Source organism: Somniosus microcephalus, chromosome 2, assembly GCF_052327205.1.
Source record: "Somniosus microcephalus isolate GS21.2 chromosome 2, FLI_Smic_1.0, whole genome shotgun sequence".
Lineage (NCBI taxonomy): Eukaryota > Metazoa > Chordata > Chondrichthyes > Squaliformes > Somniosidae > Somniosus > Somniosus microcephalus.
Genome location: NC_140988.1, coordinates 16,219,994 through 16,240,811, shown reverse-complemented (window position 1 = coordinate 16,240,811; position 20,818 = coordinate 16,219,994). Strand labels below are relative to the sequence as shown.

Sequence of the window (20,818 nt, the reverse complement as noted above, 5' to 3'; positions counted from 1 at the left end):
GTTGTGGGTTCGAGTCCCCACTCCAGGGACTTGAGCACATAAAAATCTAGGCTGACACTGGAGTGCTGCATTGTCGGAGGTGCCGTCTTTCGGATGAGACGTTAAACCGAGGCCCCCGTCTGCTCTCTCAGGTGGATGTAAAAGTTCCCACTGCATCATTTCGAAGAAGAGCAGGGGAGTTCTCCCCGGTGTCCTGGCCAATATTGACCCCTCAACCAACACCACTAAAACAGATTATCTGGTCATTATCATATTGCTGTTTGTGGGAGCTTGCTGTGCGCAAATTGGCTGCCACGTTTCCCACATTACAACAGCGACTACACTTCAAAAAGTACTTCATTGGCTGTCAAGCGCTTTGAAGTGGCCGTGAAAGGCGCTATATAAATGCAAGTCTTTCTTTCTTTAATCCAGGTTCATGAAACTTCAGATTCAGGAGAGGTCCAAGCTGTGTGCCTCTCCGCGGCGTGTACACATCTCACTCTGCTTCACCTGTACATGTCAACGCCTTCTTGAACCGCTGCAGTCCGTGTGGTGAAGGTACTCCCACAGTGCGGTTAGGGAGGGAGTTCGAGGATTTTGACCCAGCGACGATGAAGGAACAGTGATATATGTCCAAGTCAGGATGGTGCGTGACTTGGAGGGGAACTCGAGGTGGCGGTGTTCCCATGCACCTGCTGCCCTTGTCCTTCTAGGTGGTGGAGGGCGCGGTTTTGGGAGGGGCTGCCGAAGAAGCCTTGGTGAGTTGCTGCAGTGAATCCTGTAGATGGTACACACTGCAGCCACGGTGCGCTGGTGGTGGAAGGAGTGGATGTTTTCAGTGAACGAGCGGATATTTCCAGGATATGGGAACAGCGCAGGCAAATCTGATTAGGACTATTTGCTCACAAGCAAGGTAAACACAGACAGGTTGGGCCAAGAAGCCCATTTCCGTGTTATATAATGACAGCCGTGGCCCCTCGAGCCTGTTCCGCCATTCTATTAGATCATGGCTGATCTGTACCCCAACTCCATTAGCCTGTCTTTGCCTCCATATCCCTTGATACCGTTACCCAACAATTGTCCCAGCATCCGCAGCCTTTTTGGGGGCGGGGGAAAGCAAGTTCAAGATTTCCATTGCCCTTTGTGTGAAAAGGTTGTATGCTTCGATGTACCTCTGTCACTATGGTAACAAGAAGGCAGAACCCAGAACACCTCACGTTTGAATTTGTGCCAGCATGAAACTTATGGTAGGTGATGGGAGAACTTTGGAATTTGTTCTGCTTGTAGCTGTCCCCTACCCATTGATCAGTAAGTAAATAAAACCAGTTAAACACACACCAGCCAATTGTACCATCAATTAGTGAGGTATTCTGTACGAACTAGTACTTTATAGTGCCAGCTTTCACACACTGTGTACTGCAGATTGTCTAAGTTCACTTGCTTATCACTCCCTATGCTCCAACAAGACTTCTTTCCCACAAGTGATGGCCCTTGTTTGTCCGGATCACACAAGCCCACCTGATTGCTGTATAACAAGCGACTTTACGTGGCAAAATGACTCACATTTTGCTTCGGTTCTGAAATTCAGTGCTGCCCCCTCCACCACTCCCCCCCCAAAAAAAACACGAGAACACAAAAACATCTCTTCATTAAGTAACGAAAAAATTCTCCAGTGAAACTTTATTGTCAATGTGGAATGTGAAAAATTAGAGATCTGGTGACTGATACACAAATACGCGGCTTACATGTAGAAATCACAGAATCTTATAGCGGAGAAGGAGGCCATTTGACCCATCGTGCCTATGCCGGCTCTTTGAAAGAGCTCTCCAATTAGTCCCACTCCCCTGCTCTTTCCCCACAGCCCTGCAAATTTTCCCCTTTCAAGTAATTATCCAATTCCCTTTTGAAAGTTACTATTGAATCTGCTTCCACCGCCCTTTCAGGCAGCGCATTCCAGATCACCACAACTCGCTGCATAAGAAGATTTCTCCTCATCTCACCTCTGGTTCTTTTGCCAATTACCTTAAATCTGTGTCCTCTGGTTACCGACCATTCTACCACCGGAAGCAGTTTCTCCTTATTTACTCTATCAAAACCCTTCCTGATTTTGAACAGCTCTATTAAATCTCCCCTTAACCTTCTCTGCTCTTGAGGAGAACACCAGCTTCTCTAGTCTCTCCATGTAACCGAAGTCCTTCTTGCCCGGTACCATTCGGGTAAATCTCCTCTGCACCCTCTCTAAGGCCTTGACATCCTTCCTAAAGTGTGGTGCCCAGAATTGGACACAAAACTCAAGCTGGGGCCTAATCGTTGATTTATAAAGGTTCAGCATAACTTCATACTTCACAATGAACTGATCACAGAAAGAGGCCGGCTAAAAAGGCACTTACTTTATCCAGCTACTGTAAAACCCGGCGTGCGACTCACCCCGTTTGATGGCTGCTTGTTCACTGAAAACCCTTCGGGACGCAAAAGTGTGCAACCGGTACGCCCGATTTTACAGTAGACGCGATTCCAAACACCAATTGGATACCGAAGACGACAGCAGACCTCTTGTAGGTGTGCTGGCAATGCGATAAAAGCAACAGCAGCAAGTCCTCCAGCGGTGCAGTATGAGGGACTCCCGGGTTTCAGCACACGTGCAGTAAACCGCGGCCACATTTCATCGCATGCTCCGCAATGCTGCCGCCAACCCGCTACCTCACCGCAGTCGCAGGCGGTTAGTAAAGGACGTCGTTCGGACGAGAAGGGGCACTTTGTCAGCGTAAAGTACCCCGCCTCATGAAACTGAGTGGGGAAAGATCTCCGAGGGTAGTTGGTATTTGCGAGCCCAAAGGGGCATCTGCCTACATCTCTCCCGGTTGGCAGACCGAACGCGATGGGTCACCGTGAGCTGCTTTCTGCCCTGCGGCATGGTAAGTATCTCCTCTCTGAGAGGACGGCCTTAGAGGGGGGGGGGGGGTACCGTGTATGTAAAGAGCACTTCCCTCCCCTCAAATGAATAATGTTCCCCTCCATTTGATCTGGTTAGTCTACGGACTTGGCACACAGGATTTTCTTTTTTTTCTCCAGAATTTCTGCACAGCAAACAAAGCAATTAATATTTGGAGACAAAAAGTAACGTGGGTTAGTTTCTAAAGGGGAGGTGGGCAAAAAAAAAGCAAGCAAACTACACACAGAACTCCGTTCAAATCAGTGGCTGGCATCAGTGATCAGAGAACTACACCATGAAGCCACATCCATGACGCTAGTTTTGGTCCTTTAATATTTAACACGGTGAAATGCAGCAGAGTGGAAGGTGTCTGCAGGAATATTTGGGGGTTTACTACACAGAGAAGAAGGCTGGTCTGTGCTAGGTTGGGGTACGACAACATAGTGGTTATGTTACTGGACTAGTGACTGGCTGGCCTCCCACATTCTACCCTACGTAAACCTGAGGTCATCCAAAACTCGGCTGCCCGTGTCCTAATTCGCACCAAGTCCTGTTCGCCCATCACCCCCTGTGCTCGCTGGCCTACATTGGCCCCCGGTTAAGCAACGCCTCGATTTCAAAATTCTCAGCCTTGTGTTCAAATCCCTTCATGGCCTCGCCCCTCCCCATCTCTGTAATCTCCTTCAGCCCCACATCCCCCCCGCCCCCCGAGATATCTGCGCTCCTCTAATTCTGCCCTCTTGAGCATCCCTGGTTATAATCAGTCCACCATCGGTGGCCGTGCCTTCAGCTGCCTCGGCCCTAAGCTCTGGCGCTCCCTCCCACCTCGTTGACCAAGCTTTTGGTCATCTGCCATAATTTCTTTTTATGTGGCTCGGTGTCAAATTATTGCCTTATAACACTCCTGTGAAGCACCTTGGGATGTTTTGCTAGGTTAGAGGTGCTATATAAATACAAGTTGTTGTTGCTGTAATAATCCAGAGGCCTGGACTAATGATCCGGAGACACGAGTTCAAATCCCATCACGGCAGCTGGGAAATCTAAATTCAGTTAATTAAAAATAAAAATCTGGAATAAAAAGCTAGCATCAGTAATGGTGACCATTGAAACTACAGGATTGTCGTAAAAACCCATCGAGTTCACTAATGTCCTTCAGGGAAGGAAATCTGCCATCCTTACCCGGTCTGGCCTATCTGTGACTCCAGACCCACAGCAATGTGGTTGCCTCTTAACTGCCCTCTGAAGTGGCGGCTCACCACCACCTTCGCAAGGGCAATAAATGCTGGCCTTGCCAGCGACGCCCACATCCCGTGAATGAATAAAAATATAATGAAGTGTGTTCGGCAATGCAGAATAAGCATTGAAGCAAGAGCAAACTTGCAGTTATACAGCACCTTTCACAGCCTCAGGACGCCCCAGAGCACATTAAAGTCAATGAAGTACTTTAGAAGTGTAGTCACTGTTGTAGTGTAGGGAAATGCAGCAGCTAAATTGCGCACAGCAAGATCCCCACAGTGGTCACATAATCTGCTTTAGTGACGTAGTTGAAGGGTTAAACATAGAAGATAGGAGCAGGAGTAGGCCATTCGGCCCCTCGAGCCTGCTCCGCCATTCAATGCGATCATGGCTGATCATCCAAATTCAGTACCCTGTTCCTGTCTTCTCCCCATATCCCTTGATCCCTTTAGCCTTAAGAAATATATCCAACTCCTTCTTGAATATATTTAATGAATTGGCCTCCACTGCCTTCTGTGGTAGAGAATTCCACAGGTTCACCACTCTCTGGGTGAAGAAATTCCTCCTCATTTCTGTTCTAAATGGCCTACCCCTTATCCTTAGACTGTGACCCCTGGTTCTGGACTCCCCGACCATCGGGAACATCCTTCCTGCATCTAGTCTGTCCAGTCCTGTCAGAATTTTATAAGTTTCAATGAGATAAATATTGGCTAGGGCACAGGGGAGAGCTCCCCTGCTCTTCTTCGAATAGTGCCATAAGGATCATTTATGTCCACCTGAGAGGGCAGACGGGGCCTCGGTTTAACGTCTCAACCGAAAGACGGCGCTTCCGACACTGCAGCGCTCCCTCAGCACTGCACTGGGAGTGTCGGCCTGGATTTTGCGCTCCAGTCTCTGACGAGGGGCTCGAACCCATGACCTTTGGACTCGGGACGAGATTGCTACGTCTGACACTGAACAGAACACCAGGGAGCCTCTCTGATCCTCTGCTGCTGATTCTTGGACATCACTTAACGTGTGGATTTTACATTTAAAAAATGGCAGACAGACCAATAAACGAAGAGAGGATTTTTAAAAAAGACAAGGTTTTTAAAAATATTCCTTCATGGGATGTGGGCGTCGCTGGCAAGGCCAGCATTTATTGCCCATCCCTAACTGCCCTCGAGAAGGTGGTGGTGAGCTGCCCTCTTGAACCGCTGCAGTCCGTGTGGTGAAGGTACTCCCACAGTGCTGTTAGGGAACGAGTTCCAGGATTTTGACCCAGCGACGATGAAGGAACGGTGATATATTTCCAAGTCAGGATGGTGTGTGACTTCGAGAGGAACTTGGAGGTGGTGGTGTTCCCACACGTCTGCTGCCCTTGTCCTTCTAGGTGGTAGAGGTCGCGGGTTTGGGAGGTGCTGCCGAAGAAACTTTGGCGAGTTGCTGCAGTGCATCTTGTAGATGGTGCACACTGCAGCCACGGTACGCCGGGAGTGGGAGGGAGTGAATGTTTAAGGTGGTGGATGGGGTGCCAATCAAGCGGGATGTTTATCTTTCCCATGCATTCCACAGAGCTGCACTTTTGCAGGGACGGGATCTTATCGTGTGGGCAATGTGACCAAAGGCCTTCTCTTCTTCAAAGGAAAAAAAAAACAAACTCACTGATCCCAATAGCCAGCACCGAGTTAAAACTGTTATATCGGCTGATTCAAAGATCACATCCGTAACATTATAATCACACAATAGCCACACAGCGGGTGCATTTAGTAAGCCTGTGCGCTGGAGAAGGCCCTCATTGAGCCAAGAGACACCATGTAATGGGCTGGTTAGAGTCTGAACACTGATCGGAATTTCTGCCGCCGGCTCGGTAACTAATTGGAGATCACTCGGAGGTAACTGTAACTCCAGGGTGAGCAGCGGTGAAACCGGCTGTAACTGTTAACACTCTCGTGTTCGGAAAGGCTTCAAACCACACACGCACACAAAGGCAAGGCTTCGGCATGCTGTCAAAAAAAAAACAGCCGCTGCCTCGACGACTGCCTTTACCACAACACATGCACTGCCCCCCTAGAGCGGGCCGAATGGAGGGCGGAAAATCCGGATTTGACAGGTGCCTTTGGGGCCTAGAAGTAAATTTAGCAGGTTAAAAAAAATATATATTGAGAAAAAGAAGTGATTTCTTGGCCAAAGTTAGTTGAGTTTTGTTGGGGGGGGGGGGGGGGGGTGGCGGGGGGGCTGAATTCAGGAGCTGAGCATTCCAATCCTTTACAGGCTACCCCCAGCTCCTGGATGGTGTATGGCGCAGTGAGACAGGCGCAAGCTACTGCACTGGAGGCTGACCGGATGGGATGCAGCTCAGAATGGGACACCCACCTCCCCCCTCACCCCATTAAAAAAAACTAGAACCAGCGCTGAATTATTTCTTTAAAGACACTATCTGGAGGAATTAGGGCAAGTGTCAAGTTTAGTTGAACAAATCCTGCAACTTTATTCCTTTCAAGGGAATTCTTTGGAATTCTCTACCCCAGAGGGCTCAGTCGTTGAGTATATTCAAGACTGAGACTGATAGATTTTGGGATACTAAGGGAATCAAGGGATATGGGGATCGGGCGGGCTTAGTAGAGGGGTCAATAACCAGGGGGCATAGTTTCAAGGTAAGGGGCAGGAGGTTTAGAGGGGGATTTGAGGAAAAACTTTTTCACCCAGAGGATGGTTGGAATCTGGAACTCACTGCCTGAAAGGCTGGTAGAGGCAGGAACCCTCACAACATTCAAGAAGCATTTAGATGAGCACTTGAAACACCATAGCATACAAGGCTACGGACCAAGTGCTGGAAAATGGGATTAGAATAGACAGGGCTTGATGGCCGGCACGGACACGATGGGCCGAAGGGCCTCTTTCTGTGCTGTACAACTCTATGACTATGAAAGTGGAGTTGAGGTAGAAGATCAGCCATGATCTTACTGAATGGTGGAGTAGGCTTGAGGTAGCCTACTCCTGTTCCTATTTCTCATGTTCTCTAAAGGCTTTAGTGTTTAGTCATTGTGCCAATTTCAGCAATTTTTTTTTATTTTTTAAAAAGGCAGCATTTATTAATTACTTTACTTCGAGAAATGAAAAATCTCTGGCAGTACTCTATGGTAGCATGATGATATGCAGGGTTCAGAATACCACCCAGATCGCCTCACCCTAGCGGCAATCTTCTGCTGGCAACGTGATCAATAGCAGGCGCTGTAGGGAAATCACTATAGTAGGGAAATCACTACACCTTAAACAAGCACCAACATCACTCAAAAGAACCAAACATTGAGAACTCCACAAGCAAGAGAATTTACTCTATGTAATAACTGTAGGGTGTGACGTCATCCAAATGCCTCAAATGTGCAACGTTCTTCTACATCCATCGAAAACATTAAGTAGTTTCCAGGCGCGGGTAGGTGTGGTGGGGGGAATCGATGGAGCTATCAAGCCCTCCCTTCTCCTTCTCCGCACATAACCACCCTTAAAGGGGCATGTCAAATCAGCATCTTTTCACTCCTCCTGTGCTTTGATTAAGGTATCATTAAGAAGCCACTGCAAATCAGATCAGGTTAGAGCCTGTTTGTCGCCGTTAATGATTCTCAGTATTTACTGGCAGGCAGGATACGTAATCATTCAGCGTGGTAACAATCAATGAAACCAATAGGATTGGCACTTCTGCAGAAATCAGTGATTAGTCAGCAGTGTGGGGGGGGGGGGGGGGGGGGTGGGTGGGTGAGCGGGAGGTTTTCACCTTTAAGTCCTCGTAGAAGGAAGCTGTTTCGCCCTCGATTATTGGCTGCAGCAAAGGGCTTCGCCGCTTGCTCGAAGGGGAGCCCTGTGGTGGGTGTTAACAGGCAGGTTACATTTGTTCACCCCTGACACCAGACCCTACCGCCCATCACAACAGTAACCACCGCACCCCGCCCACCGCTCATCACCCGCTAGCTCGACACGACTCACTGAACCGCACACGCCAAGAGCAGAGAGTGCTGGGAAACGCTCAGCGGGTCGGGCAGCATATCTGTGGAGAGAGGGAGAGAGCTAACATTTCAGGTTGATGCCCTTGTGCCAAGGATTGGAAAAAAGTTAGAGATGTAACGAGTTTTAAGCAAGTACAGAGGCAGGGAAAGCGGGGAGGGGAGGAAAGAACAGAAGGGAAGGTCTGTGATAGGGTGGAAGGCGGGAGAGATTAAATGACAAAAGGGATGATGGTGCGAGGCAAAAGGGGATGGTAATGGGACAAGTAAAGGAACAATACATGGGTCTAGAGGAGGTGTAAATGGCAACAGCAGAATCACTGCTGTTTGAGAAAATGGGAGCAGCGGTTATAGCCTGTTAAAATCTCTAACTTCTTCCAGTTCTGATGAAAGGTCATCGACCCGAAACGTGAACTCTGTTTCTCTCTCCGCAGATGCGGCCTGAACCGGCTGAGTGTTTCCCAGCATGGTCTGTTTTTTATTTCAGATTTCCAGCGTCCGCAGCGTTTTGCTTTGGTTTCGACGGAACGCGCAGGCGCAGCGGGCAAGAAAGGCGAGGGCTCGGAACCAAGCTTATTCGCGGCGGGTGTTCTCCCGGGCACTCGCTCTGAACGGGAAACAGACAACCGTTGGATTTATAAATAAAAACAGGATACTCTGGAGACACTCAGCGGGTCGCGCAGCATCTGCGGGAGAGACAGAGTTTGACGTTTCGGGTCGACTCTGATGAAATGTCATCGACTTGCAACGTTGGGGGGCAATTTTAACTTAACCCACGCGTTGGGAAGCTGACTAGATCGGGTGCAACGCTGGTTTCACACCTTGCCTGACTTTATAGGAACAGGATTAGGCCATTTAGCCCCTCGAGCCTGTTCCACCATTCAATGAGATCCTGGCTGATCTGCGACCTAACTCCATATACCCGTACCCGCCTTTGGCCCATATCCCTGAATACCTTTGGTTAAGAAATGTCTATCAGTCTCCGATTTAAAATTAACAATTGATCTGGCATCAATTGCCGTTTGCGGCAGAGAGTTCCAAACTTCTACCACCCTTTGCGTTCCCTAACTTCACTCCTGAAAGGCCTGGCTCTAATTTTTAGGCTGTATCCCCGATTTCTAGACACCCCAACCTTCGGAAATAGTTTCTCTCTCTCTACCCTATCAGCAATGTTCCCTTTAAGCTGCGTGACTGTCTGGAGGTCTCGTGCAGCCGGTTCACTGAAATTTATGAATGGAAAAACCACGCGAGCGCGGAAATTTGAATGGTCCGCGCAGCCCGTTAAAGGGGCTGCGCACCCCCCCCCCAAAAAAAATTCAAGGGAACATTGCCTATATTAAGTTCCCCTTAATGTCTTGAAAACTTCGATTAAATCACCCCTTAACCTTCTAAATTCCAGGGAATACAACCCCAGTTTGTGTCATCGTGCCTCGTAATTTATCATTCTGGTAAATCTACGCTGCGCTCCCTCCAAGGCCGCTGCCCCCTTCCTTCCTGGCTTCTTACTCTCCATTGAAGAGCAATATTGGGCGGGGTGTAAAACCGGCGTTATGCCTGATCCCGAGCACTTTCCCGCCCGATGAGTTCGGTTAAAATGAAGCCCGTTAACTCTGTCTCTCTCCCCCTCACTCGCCGCAGATGCTGTCTGACCTGCTGAGCCTCTCCGGCATTTGCGGTTTGCGTTTCGGATTGCCAGCATCGGCGGAATTCCGCTTCTGAAACTCTCAGGTTCCGCTGCATACAGCTCCCCTGATGTTGGAGCTCGCCGATCCTCGATAACAAGAGACCAACGTTCCCGGTGTGGCCCGACTGAAATCTGATGGCGCGATGGAGAACCCTCATGTGAGCTAGGAAGGGGAAAACAGTTAACCTGTCCGCGCAACATTTTATTGTCGCAACAGGTTCCTTTCGCCTCCTTTAAATAGCGTAATGCCACCTGAACGTGTTAAGCGTTTGCCCGCTAAATGCTCACTGCACAGTCGTTTCTGGGCTATAGTTTCCGTCGTTTCCACCCCTCCCCATCCCCCCGTGGAGTGTGGCGGGACAGACGTCCGATTTGACTTCATTTGATCAACAGGCGTCAAAGCTGAAGCCTTGGCAAACCCTGCAAGCGGGATTGTCGTCATCATCGCAATTCTGAGGAGCGCTTTCATTTTACAATTTAAAAAAAAAACCCGTGGGGGATGTTATAAATCTCTTTTTCCAATGCGATAAGTGTTATAAATCTCATCATTCATCAAGAAACTACTCATGAAATAACGCTGGACGGCCAGCTGGTGGCGCCGTCCAAGGAGTATAAATACTTGGACGTGGGCCCAGCTTGCTCAGGGACATTTTGTAAGACAGGAACTAGTGAAGTACAACTAGACCTCCATGTTCTGAAACAAGTTGATTAAAGCCTTGCTTTATACTCAAACCAAGTGCGTAGTGAGTTTTATTACGTCAGGGGAGTGGTGGGATCACGATGCACCACCTGCCAAGGCACTCGGGCACCTCTCAAGACGGCCACAGTCGGCATTTGGCCAACTCTCACAGAGCCCGAAGTGGTGTCCGCTGTCAAGTCGTGCAACTTTCACAAGACTTTTTCACCCTCATGCTAAAAAGAAAATATCACAACGCAGTCTCGCACACCTGTAAAGGCATCACTAAAATAGGTACGTAGAAGTCAATAGGACCCATTGAAAGTCCCCGGACAGCAAATAGTCTTTAAGGGCCCCTGTGTAATGGGAACTTTTGGTTGTTATTTTTGTATCATGCAGGTTTACAGAATGTGTGTGTTTGATCAAACCCAGCTCCCTCACTCAACAAAGGCTCTACTCGTGCAGACTGCTGCCGACAGTGGATTTATATCTTTTGGCGAATTTTCGTTTTCAGTACGGTAATAGATGCTAGAGCTGGGAAATGTGATACTTTTCCACTTTTGATGCCTTTAGGGCCGATCCCTCAGGTCCTGGCACTTGCGAGTGTGGCATCTTGCCTCTATTCCCCCCCATGTCAGCATCGGATAAATCCGATCAGGAAAGGCAAGGGTTAAAGCCCCCCTTTCCTCTACCCCGATCTCAGAAAGACATTGTGCAATCCAGTGCGAATTTTCCTGAGTGATGTTGCCAATGTGTGAGCGGGTTTGCACACCCACCAGGCACTGGGTTCACGAGCTCTAAAACCCGGCCACAATCGGCCGAGACAGAAGACTTTCAACTCCGCAGCCAGACCCAGGCCTCTGAAGCGAAAGGGAGGTGCGCAAAGCAGGACACGACCCATCCTTTCAACGGTGCACATCAATGTCCAAGAATGACACGAGGTTGAGTTGGTTGAGTAAAGATTCATCTTACGATGGCCGACACCAAGAGTCAACAAGTGAAAAGACTACAATCAGGACTGTTCATGAGTAGCATTAACTGAAAACCCTGCCAACTCGGGTCTGTCGGACATTATGTCGAATGTCATTACTTAGCAGGTTGTTTCTGGACGTCCTTTCGGTCAATGGGACATTGCAAGATGTCCACCCTCAAGGGTTGGAAAGGTGAAAGGTTAGCCCTGCAATAAACACTGCCAATTTTCTTAGCTGGGTAGGCGATGAGATCATTTATCGGTAACCAAATACTGTGCACAGAGCATCATTTCCTGGATCTCACGATCACACCTGATGCACTTTGGAATCGCTCCCATCCAGTCAGCTTCCGACAGGGCAACAATGAAGTGATGGCAGTGGGCATGGATCCACAGGCTGAAGGCGCCCGTTGCCTACGACCTCATGGTACACGGGGGCCAGTGGGCGAGGCGCCCCACCGGGAACTCGCTTTTGGAAAGATGGCTCTACCACCCTGAATCAGGGGTGGCCAAGCTTGTCTTTGAGAGGGCCCCGTATAAAGTTTGGATCATTTCTCCCACCAATTCTCAAGCTGTGGGTGCCAACACATTCGAGTGTCTTTAGGAATTTACCCCCCACATGGTGTACACCATTAAGGGTTACGGAACTAAGGCGGGTAGATGGAGTTAAGATACAGATCAGCCATGATCCAAGTGAACAGGTTTGAGGGGCTGAATGGCCTACTCCTATGTACATAGGGCAACAGGCCCAAGAGCAACCCTGTCCAATTCTCGAACCAAGGGCCTTTAAAATTCAAACAGGATAGACCAGCGAATAAGGACAATGGCCCAGAAATTCGGGTCTCCACGGGTGAGTACGCACGGGGTACTCACCCGTAAGCCCAATGGAAGTGCCGGTTTTGTGCATGCACTGCGCATGCGCGGGAAACCGGAACTTCCGTTCCCGTGAACGAAGGGGTTCAGAGTTCGAACGCGTGCGCCGGAGAGGCAGCGCGTGCACATCGAACTTATGATTTTTTTGCAGGTTTTCCCGGGAGGGTAAGTCTCCAGAAGTTAGACATGTAAAAAGCAGTCGCAAGGCCTGCTTTTTACAAGGTAAGTGGTGAATTAATTAAAATTAAAACATTTTTTCCTCAGGTTTAATATTTTTAAATACTTTAAAGAAAGGTAAGTTTATTTTTAGCCCCGTTAGAAAATGTAATTAATTTTTCAAAAATTTAAATTATTGTTTAAAATAGTTATTTCATGTAATTTATAGTTTCTTTTAAAAATGTGATTTAAAAAAAAATGTATTTGAAGATTTAGTGATGTTTTGGGGCTTATAGTATTTATAGGTTTGACAGGTCTTCCTGTCAAACTTATGAATGAAGCATTCCCTGCTACCATTGGCTCTCCATGGCCCACGTGATCCCAGGGGACGCATCGAACTAACTAAGTAATCCTGTCAGCAAGTCAAATACCCTCTGGAGGTAGGGTTCTGGCAACACCCCCTCCCCCCGCAGCAACTAAAAAAAGAGAAAAGGCACAAGATGGTCAGATTCGGAATGAAAGCCACTATCACAGGCACGTAGGGTTAAAGAACGGTCAGGGAGTAATTAGTGGCCGATTCCACCATCGTGTGCTCCCAGACAGCACGGGCCAGGACTGATTGTGGGACTGCAGCCTCAGGCTTTCTGTCGGTTAAGATCAGTGGACGGGAACGTCACAGGCTTGTGGAGGCCTTTGACTTCCTGACGTGTTCTTTCCGAGGTCTGGTCCGTGCTGGGAGCGTCGGTTCAGAGAACCAGCCCTTAGGGAACGGAAATGAAGTAAGCGGCAAGGCTGAGTTACACCCCAGCTACACAGGAGAACGGGATCGTGTCTGCATCAGATCGCCTCAAAACGCACTACAAATAACGGCAGCAACAAAACGAGAAACGGCGTTAAAAAACCAAACTGTTTCTTGTTAAATTAGCAAGATTCCTTGTTAGAGGTCCAGCCTCTAAGACCCTAAACCTATAACCCACACATCGGATTCTAAACCTATACACCACACAGAGTTTCCGCCACACTCGCATACTTTACTTACAATGACAGGGATAGTGGTTGCCCTCGACAGAATCTGCTTCACCAGGCGGTATCGATCGTACAGCGGCTTCATTATCTGTCTCTCAGTCTTCGTGACCTGTCAATAAGCAGGGGGTTGTCAAGTTCCCATTCCTCAAGAACTAGAGCAAGGTATTAAATCAGGAGCTGGCACGTAAGATGCCAAGCGAGAGGCATTCATCACCTTGCGCGCTTTAATAAATCAAAAGGTTCCTGCTAGGAAAAGGTTCCTGCCAGGAGGCAGACAGTGGCAATTCCCCTGCTTCGGAGAAGTTATAACCTCCAGAATTCTGGCAGGATTTCAGAGAATCTTTTAAAGAACGGAGTGAAGGCTCTGGGGGAATTAATTGATTAAAATCTACAGGAAACAGGCGAGTCTCCTTTAGGAAAAGTGTTCGGCTGCCATGTCAAAAACTGCCCGGCCAATAAGATCATCCGGATTAACGGCACATGGCAGTTCTGTAGAATTTAATCTAGAAGGTGAGAGGTGATCGGGGACATGGGCTGAGGACCCTCGTGAGGTGGGCATGGGGATGGGGCAGGGAGGGAGCGGACTGAGTTTCCTCACCTACTCGCTCCGGCGTCACCCAGTCCTAGGCTGAGGTGGCGAGAGTTGGGCACAGGCCTGGGGATGAACAGAGAATGTCCCGGCTTCACCACGCGGTGAGGGGTAGATCTTGACTTTGCGCGTCAGTGCAGTGTAAAAAAAAACGGGCGGTGGACAATCGGCAGCCTGTTTCACATCTCTCCCGGATTTACATTCCCGTCGTTGGAAATTTTAATAAAATCGGGGAGGGATGTAGAACGGGCTGCCGATGCAGAGCCACTGGAGTAGGTGCAAATATTATTTTTTTTGCAAGTATGATACCAGAACTGAGAGGTTCTAACTGACAGGCTGGAGCTCGTCTCTGGAAAAGAGAAGGCTGAGGGGTGACCTGATAGAGGTCTGTAAAATTACCAAGGGTAGACGTAGAGAAGATGTTTCCACTTCTGACAGAGTCCAAAACTGCGGGCCATCAATATAAGATAGTCACTAATAAATCCAATAGGGAATTCAGGAGAAACCGCTTTACCCAGAGAGTGGTGAGAATGTGGAACTCACTACCACAGGGAATAGTTGAGGCGAATAGATGCATTTAAGGGGAAACTAGATAAACACATGAGGGAGAAGTGAATAGAAGGTTAAGCAGGTAGGGTGAGATGAAGTAGGGTGGGAGGAGGTTGGTGTGGAGCATAAACACCGGCATAGACCAGTTGGGCCGAATGGCCTGTTTCTGTGCTGTGAATACTATGTACAGAACACCTACCGGCCGCCCATGTATGCTCTCGTAGTACAGAAGGCCCTTCTGCAGGGCCACTTTTTCGTTGGAGATCTCGTCCCGAGTCATGTCCTGTTCAGAGAGAGATAGATACCTTAGTGATTAGACTACAGAATGTCAACTGCTGACAAAAAAAAAATGAGGCGCTGTGGGGCGGGAGGGAATCGGGTCTACGGCGGTAGCCCGAGAGGCGGCGACAGCGAATCGGCGTTCCCGTTTTACACCGGGCGCGATTTTCCTTTCCACCGGGTTTTCAAGGGGAAAAGTGAATCGGCCGTGGGGTAAAATGGCGGCCGATTTGCTATCGGTTATTGCAGAACAAAACTGTTATTGTAGAACAGGACCTGTCAGCAGGGGCAGCAAGATCTGCTAGAGGGGGCGGGGAGTCATGAGATCTCTCTCATGGCTACAAAACTACCCGGGAAGGAGGAGCGATTGGCGAGATAATTTGTGCAGTTCTTCCTGCGGTCTGAAGTTACCATGGAAACACTGACCGCTGCGGCCAGCACAAACATTGTCCCTGCTGGAAATCGCAGCAGTGCCTCATTGCCCCGTCTCCTCTTGCATTTATACAGGGTCTTTCACGTCATCCCATGAGAGCTGCGCAGCCAAATGAGGTGCTTTTGACCTGCAGTCAGTGCTGTAATGCCGGGAAGCGTGGCCGCCAATTAGCGCACAGCAAGGCCCCACAGACAAGATAATTTGTTTTAGTGATGTTGGTTGAGGGATAAATGTTGGTCAGGACACCGGGGTGAACTCCTCTTCAAAATAATGCCGTGGGATCTTGTACGTCTGCCTGAGAGAGCAGACGGGGTCTCGATTTAAAGTCTCAGCAAAAAGACAGCACCTCTGACAGTGCAGCACTCCCTCAGCACTGCACTGGGAGTGTCAGCCTAGATTTTTGTGCTCAAGTTTCTGGAGTGGGGACTTGAACCCACAACCTTCTGACTCAGAGGCGAGGGTGCTACCCACTGAGCCACGGCTGACATCAGGGCAGAGCGGGGGTTGCCTCGGCGTCATCGCCTTGGTTACCTTTATATCTTCGGGGCGAGCCACCTCGGCTCGCTTCTCCTGCAGTTTCTTCAGGATGGTGTCGAGTGTCGCATCTGCCGGCGGCTTCTGCGCCTTCTCCGCCACCTCCGGCTTCTTCTCCTGCTCCTTCTCCGGCCCCTTTTCGAGTCGCGACCCGAAGCTTTTGGGGAGGGTGTTGCTGCGCTGCCTCATCTGGGGGACGACATCTTCCTCGGAGATCTTCAGCCTCGTGTCTGTTGCAAGCGCACGGAGAGAAAAAAAAGAATTGATTGAACGGCGAAAACTTTCCCTTTCAGCTGATATTCTGAGGGAACTTTTAACAGTTTTGGTTTTTGAAGCAACTTTAACTAACGGAAGTAATCTTACACTATTTTCGGACGTGCCAACGAAGGCATCTCATGGGAGGCTGCCAAACTAACGATCGAGACAGATAATCTAGCCCGGTAAAAGAATCTTCTTTTATGTGACTGAAAGGCCGACCAACAGCGAAGCAAAACGGTTTGCTTTCCATTCAGCTTTTAACGCGAGAGAGAGAGAGAAAAAACGAGGAGGGTGAGTCCGCTGAGATCATGGGACACGAATCGCTGAAGAAGGGAGCTCAACAACAAAGAAAAATGTTCGGGTGGGACCTCTGCATTAGGCTCTTTAACAGGGTACATCCAGAGGCAATTCTAAACAGGGCAAACATCTCCCGAACTTGGCCCCGGGGGGTGGGGGGGGGGGGGGGACTGTTTGTTGGCAGTGGAGAGAATTGGAGAAATTGTACCAGGATAGCATACGTCATTGGTTAACGCCTGTTCCAGTGATCATTCCCCCACCAGCAAAATGGCACCTTGCATTTATATAGCGCCTTTAACGCAGGCGCTTCACAGGAGTGTAATTAGACAAAATATTGACACCAAGCCAAAAGAAGGAGACATTGGGACAGGTCTTGGATAAAGAGGTAGGTTTGAAGGAGCCTCTTGAAGGAGGAGAGAGAGGCGGAGAGGTTTAGGGGGAGGGAATTACAGAGGTGAAGCTACCTTTCAGCTGCTTGCGAAGTTTTGTGAGTTCGTTCATCCATTTCAGCACTTCCGGGTTTGTGGCTTTGTCACCGTATGATGGCTGAGGAGAGGAAAAAATAAACAAACATTCTTGGTTAGAAGAGATTGGGGAGGAGAGCGTGACGACAAGAAGAAAAGTCTTATCGTCCTCCAACAGCCTGGGTTTCTGAAACCTGAATTAAAAATGGCGGCTGTACATGGAGCCAGTGGACAGGCTGAGTGAGGCCTGCCAAAGCAGTAGGCCCAGTGGCCCCGTGCTGAACCAGTTGATCTCAGTCAAGGTCCCAGCAGGGGCAAAACAACTGTCCTCAGTCTCCCTAAGTGGCAGGGGGTGTGTGGGTGACGGGCAGGAGAAAGAAATATTTCAGCTCTTTACCATTCTTCAGTGCCCTTCCTCACTCAAAGAAAGACTTGCCTTTATATAGCGCTTTTCACAACCTCAGGACGTGAAATGTAGGAAACGCGGCCACCAATTTTCACACAGCAAGCTCCCACAAACAGCAATGCAATAATGACCAGATAATCTGTTTTAGGTGTTGATTGAGGGATAAATATTGGCCAAGACACCGGGGATAACCCCCCTGTTCTTCTTCGAAATAGCGCCATGGGATGTTTTACGTCTATCCGAGAGGGCAGACGGGGCCTCGGTTTAACGTCTCATCCAAAAGATGGCATCCCCGACAGTGCAGCACTCCCTCAGTACTGCACTGGAGTGTCAGCCTAGATTTTTGTGCACAAGTCCCTGGAGCGGGACTTGAACCCACAACCTTCTGACTCAGAGGCGAGGGTGCTACCCACTGAGCCACGGTCGACACCCGCTGCCAAATAGCCTACTGCCGCTCACTGTCCAGGCTCAATAAAGGAAAAGCCTAGGAGCAACAGGTGCCAAGGTCGGCAGCTGTGGTTCGACGACGGGACCTCCCACCTTCAACGGCCCCGCCCGGTCAAACAGCCTCCCCCCACCGCTCTCCAGTATCTTGTATATAACTAATAACAAAAGCCTTCAAAACAAAATCACGGAAACATAGAAATTTACGGCACAGGAGGAGGCCATTCGGCCCATCGTGTCTGTGCCCACTGAAAAAGACCCATCCGGCCTAATCCCACTTTCCAGATCTTGGTCCGTAGCCTTGGTTACGGCACTTCATGTGCACATCCAAATACTTTTTAAATGCGATGAGGGTTTCTGCCTCTACCACCCTTTCAGGCAGTGAGTTCCAGACCCCCACCACCCTCTGGGTGAAAAAATTATACCTCAATTAAGTCTCCCCTCAGCCTCCTCTGTTCCAAAGAATACAACCCAGCCTATCCAGTCTTTCCTCATAGCTAAAATTCTCCAGTCCTGGCAACATCCTCGTAAATCTCCTCTGTACCCTCTCCAGTGCAATCACATCCTTCCTGTAATGTGGTGACCAGAACTGTACGCAGTGCTGTAGCTGTGGCCCAACTAGTGTTTTATTCAGTTCAAGCACAGCCTCCCTGCTCTTACGTTCTATGCCTCGGCTAATAAAGGAAAGTATCCCGCATGCTTTGAAATGGAAAAAAAACCCAGTGTTTTTTTAAAAAAATGCCCCAAGTTTTATCCGGGAGATTCATCTTTAGTTCCTGTCGGCTCCAGGGCAATTCTGGAGAATTGGCAACCCCTACCTTGTGCCCGAGATGAGGCGAAGCAAAAAGCGACCATTTTGTATTTAGTCACCACTGCCGCAATAGAAGTTGATGGCTTGGCTGCTGTCAAGTCAGTTTGGTTCTCGACGTGTGGAAAATAGTGTTAGCTCCCTATCTTTAAAATTGGGCCCGGGACGCGGTTTGCTTCCGTCCCTCGGAGCGACCCATCCACTGCCCGGAGACCGAGACTAATTCTGTAGTTAAGTGTGTTAAGAGTGGCTCCGTTAAGTCAGCCAGGGCAGGTAAAGCTACCCTTTACCTCTTAGAATTGATGGCGAGTCATACTTGGAGTGCGTTACCTCACTCGCTGAGATAAATGCCAAGAGGCACTGTATGAGTGGTAATGCCAATGCAGCCCTCCACTGGCTGCCCCGCACCCTACGTTACATAAAACAAAATTAATGTTTTCCGATTCAAGACCAACAATGTCGGGCCAATAAAGAAAATAAGGTATTAACATGTCTCCCTTCAATAATTTCTACTCTTTTCTTTCTCTTCTGGTCAATTTTCTTCCCTCCTGAAGGCATTGAATCCTTGATGAAGTGTGTTTCTACCGGTCAATCGCTGGTACCGCACCTAAGTGACTGATTTATTTGTGTGTAGGACTTGACAGTGAACATTAACAGACTACTCGATCACAAGGCCATCGCAGCTAACTCAGTCCTGTCTTCACCCAACATGCTCATACACAGGGTCACTGATACTGATAAAGAGCGGGGACCTGGACCAATTTTCCTCCATAAACTCAAGAGGGCTGTGGTCAATAGTGGTATCTCTAGCAGTGACCCCACTTCAGAAGCTCTTCATTGGCTGTGAAGCGCTTTGGGACGTCCCGAGGTCGTGAGAGGCGCCGTACATAAACACACAACAGAGCTTCCATCGTTCCCTCCCCCGCTGCTATTTTGTAGCACGACTTACTCGATATCTCCTCTGTTCCTCAAACTTCTCCTCAAACCTCCTGATCTTCTTCTTCAAGTTCTGGATTCTCCGGGTCATTTGCGCTGGAGTCAGCTCCTCCCGCTCGTCGTCATAGGAACCGAGGGACGAGCTCCGGCGCCTGCCAATGTCAGAGCAAGAGTCCGGTTACGTTAAAACTGCGCCGCACTCAATTTAAACCAGCCACCGAATAAATTACATTCTGACGCTAACGCAAACGCTGAATAAACAGTCACTGAACATTTCTCTGAGGCGCATTGCATTCATCAGTAACCATCACAGTGGGGAATCATGGAATCTTATAGCACAGAAGGAGGCCATTCGGCCCATCGTGCCTGTGCCGGCTCTTTGAAAGAGCTAATCAATTAGTCCCACTCCCCCTGCTCTTTCCCTGTAGCTCCGCACTTTTTTCCTTTTTAAGTAGTTATCCAATTCCCTTTTGAAAGTTACTATTGAATCTGCTTCCACCACCCTTTCAGGCAGTGCATTCCAGATCATAACCACTCGCTGCGTAAAAAAAATTTCTCCTCATGGGAACACCACCACCTCCAAGTTCCCCTCCAAGTCACGCGCCATCCTGACTTGGAAATATATCACTGTTCCTTCATCGTCGCTGGGTCAAAATCCTGGAACTCCCTCCCTAACAGCACTGTGGGAGCACCTTCACCACACGGACTGCAGCGGTTCAAGAAGGCGGCTCACCACCACCTTCTCAAGGGCAGTTAGGGATGGGCAATAAATGCTGGGCCTTGCCAGCGACGCCTACATCCCATAAATTAATTAAAAAAAAAAAATCGCCCCTCTGGGTCTTTCGCCAATTATCTTAAAACAGCTTGTTTTTAATATTGCCACATTGGAATGTCTCTCTGCCCGAGACACGTGACAAGAAATACTCCCCAAGCAGCCCTGTGTAAGCACACTACCATCTCTACAAAGATGTCCTGCAAAAGGCCTTGGAGAGAGTGCGGAGATTTACCGGAATGATACCAGGGACGAGGAACTTTGGTTACGTGGAGAGACTGGAGAAACTGAGATTGCTCCCCTTGGAGCAGAGAAGGTTACAGGGAGATTTAACAGAGGTGTCGAAAATTATGAAGGCCTTTGATGGGAGTAGACAGGGAGAAACGGATTCCATTGGCAGGAGGGTCAGTAACCAGCGGACACAGATTTACGATATGGCAGGTTGTTTTATGCAGTGATTTGTGCTTTAAAAAAAAAAATCAGAAGCTAGCCTCTTTGGGTTAAGGCCTCAACTCGTGTGGTAGTGAACCGTGTGGG

The 20,818-nt window shown here is 49.0% G+C and overlaps 1 protein-coding gene across 6 annotated transcripts in view; it reads right to left on the bottom strand.

The window, feature by feature from the left end:
- fam13a (family with sequence similarity 13 member A) overlaps window positions 1-20,818 on the bottom strand; it is a 255,988-nt gene that overhangs the window by 11,720 nt on the left and 223,450 nt on the right. For 3 of the 6 annotated variants that reach the window (XM_086006667.1, XM_086006641.1, XM_086006650.1), the window contains 6 exons: window positions 19,523-19,661; window positions 16,916-16,997; window positions 15,894-16,126; window positions 14,850-14,933; window positions 13,526-13,621; window positions 7,902-7,985 (listed from right to left, as the gene is read on the bottom strand). In XM_086006667.1, coding sequence (XP_085862793.1) covers window positions 7,902-7,985; window positions 13,526-13,621; window positions 14,850-14,933; window positions 15,894-16,126; window positions 16,916-16,997; window positions 19,523-19,661 — 718 coding nt within the window. The remainder of the gene's footprint in view (window positions 1-7,901; window positions 7,986-13,525; window positions 13,622-14,849; window positions 14,934-15,893; window positions 16,127-16,915; window positions 16,998-19,522; window positions 19,662-20,818) is intronic. The other 3 variants (XM_086006678.1, XM_086006686.1, XM_086006657.1) reach the window with 1 other exon arrangement.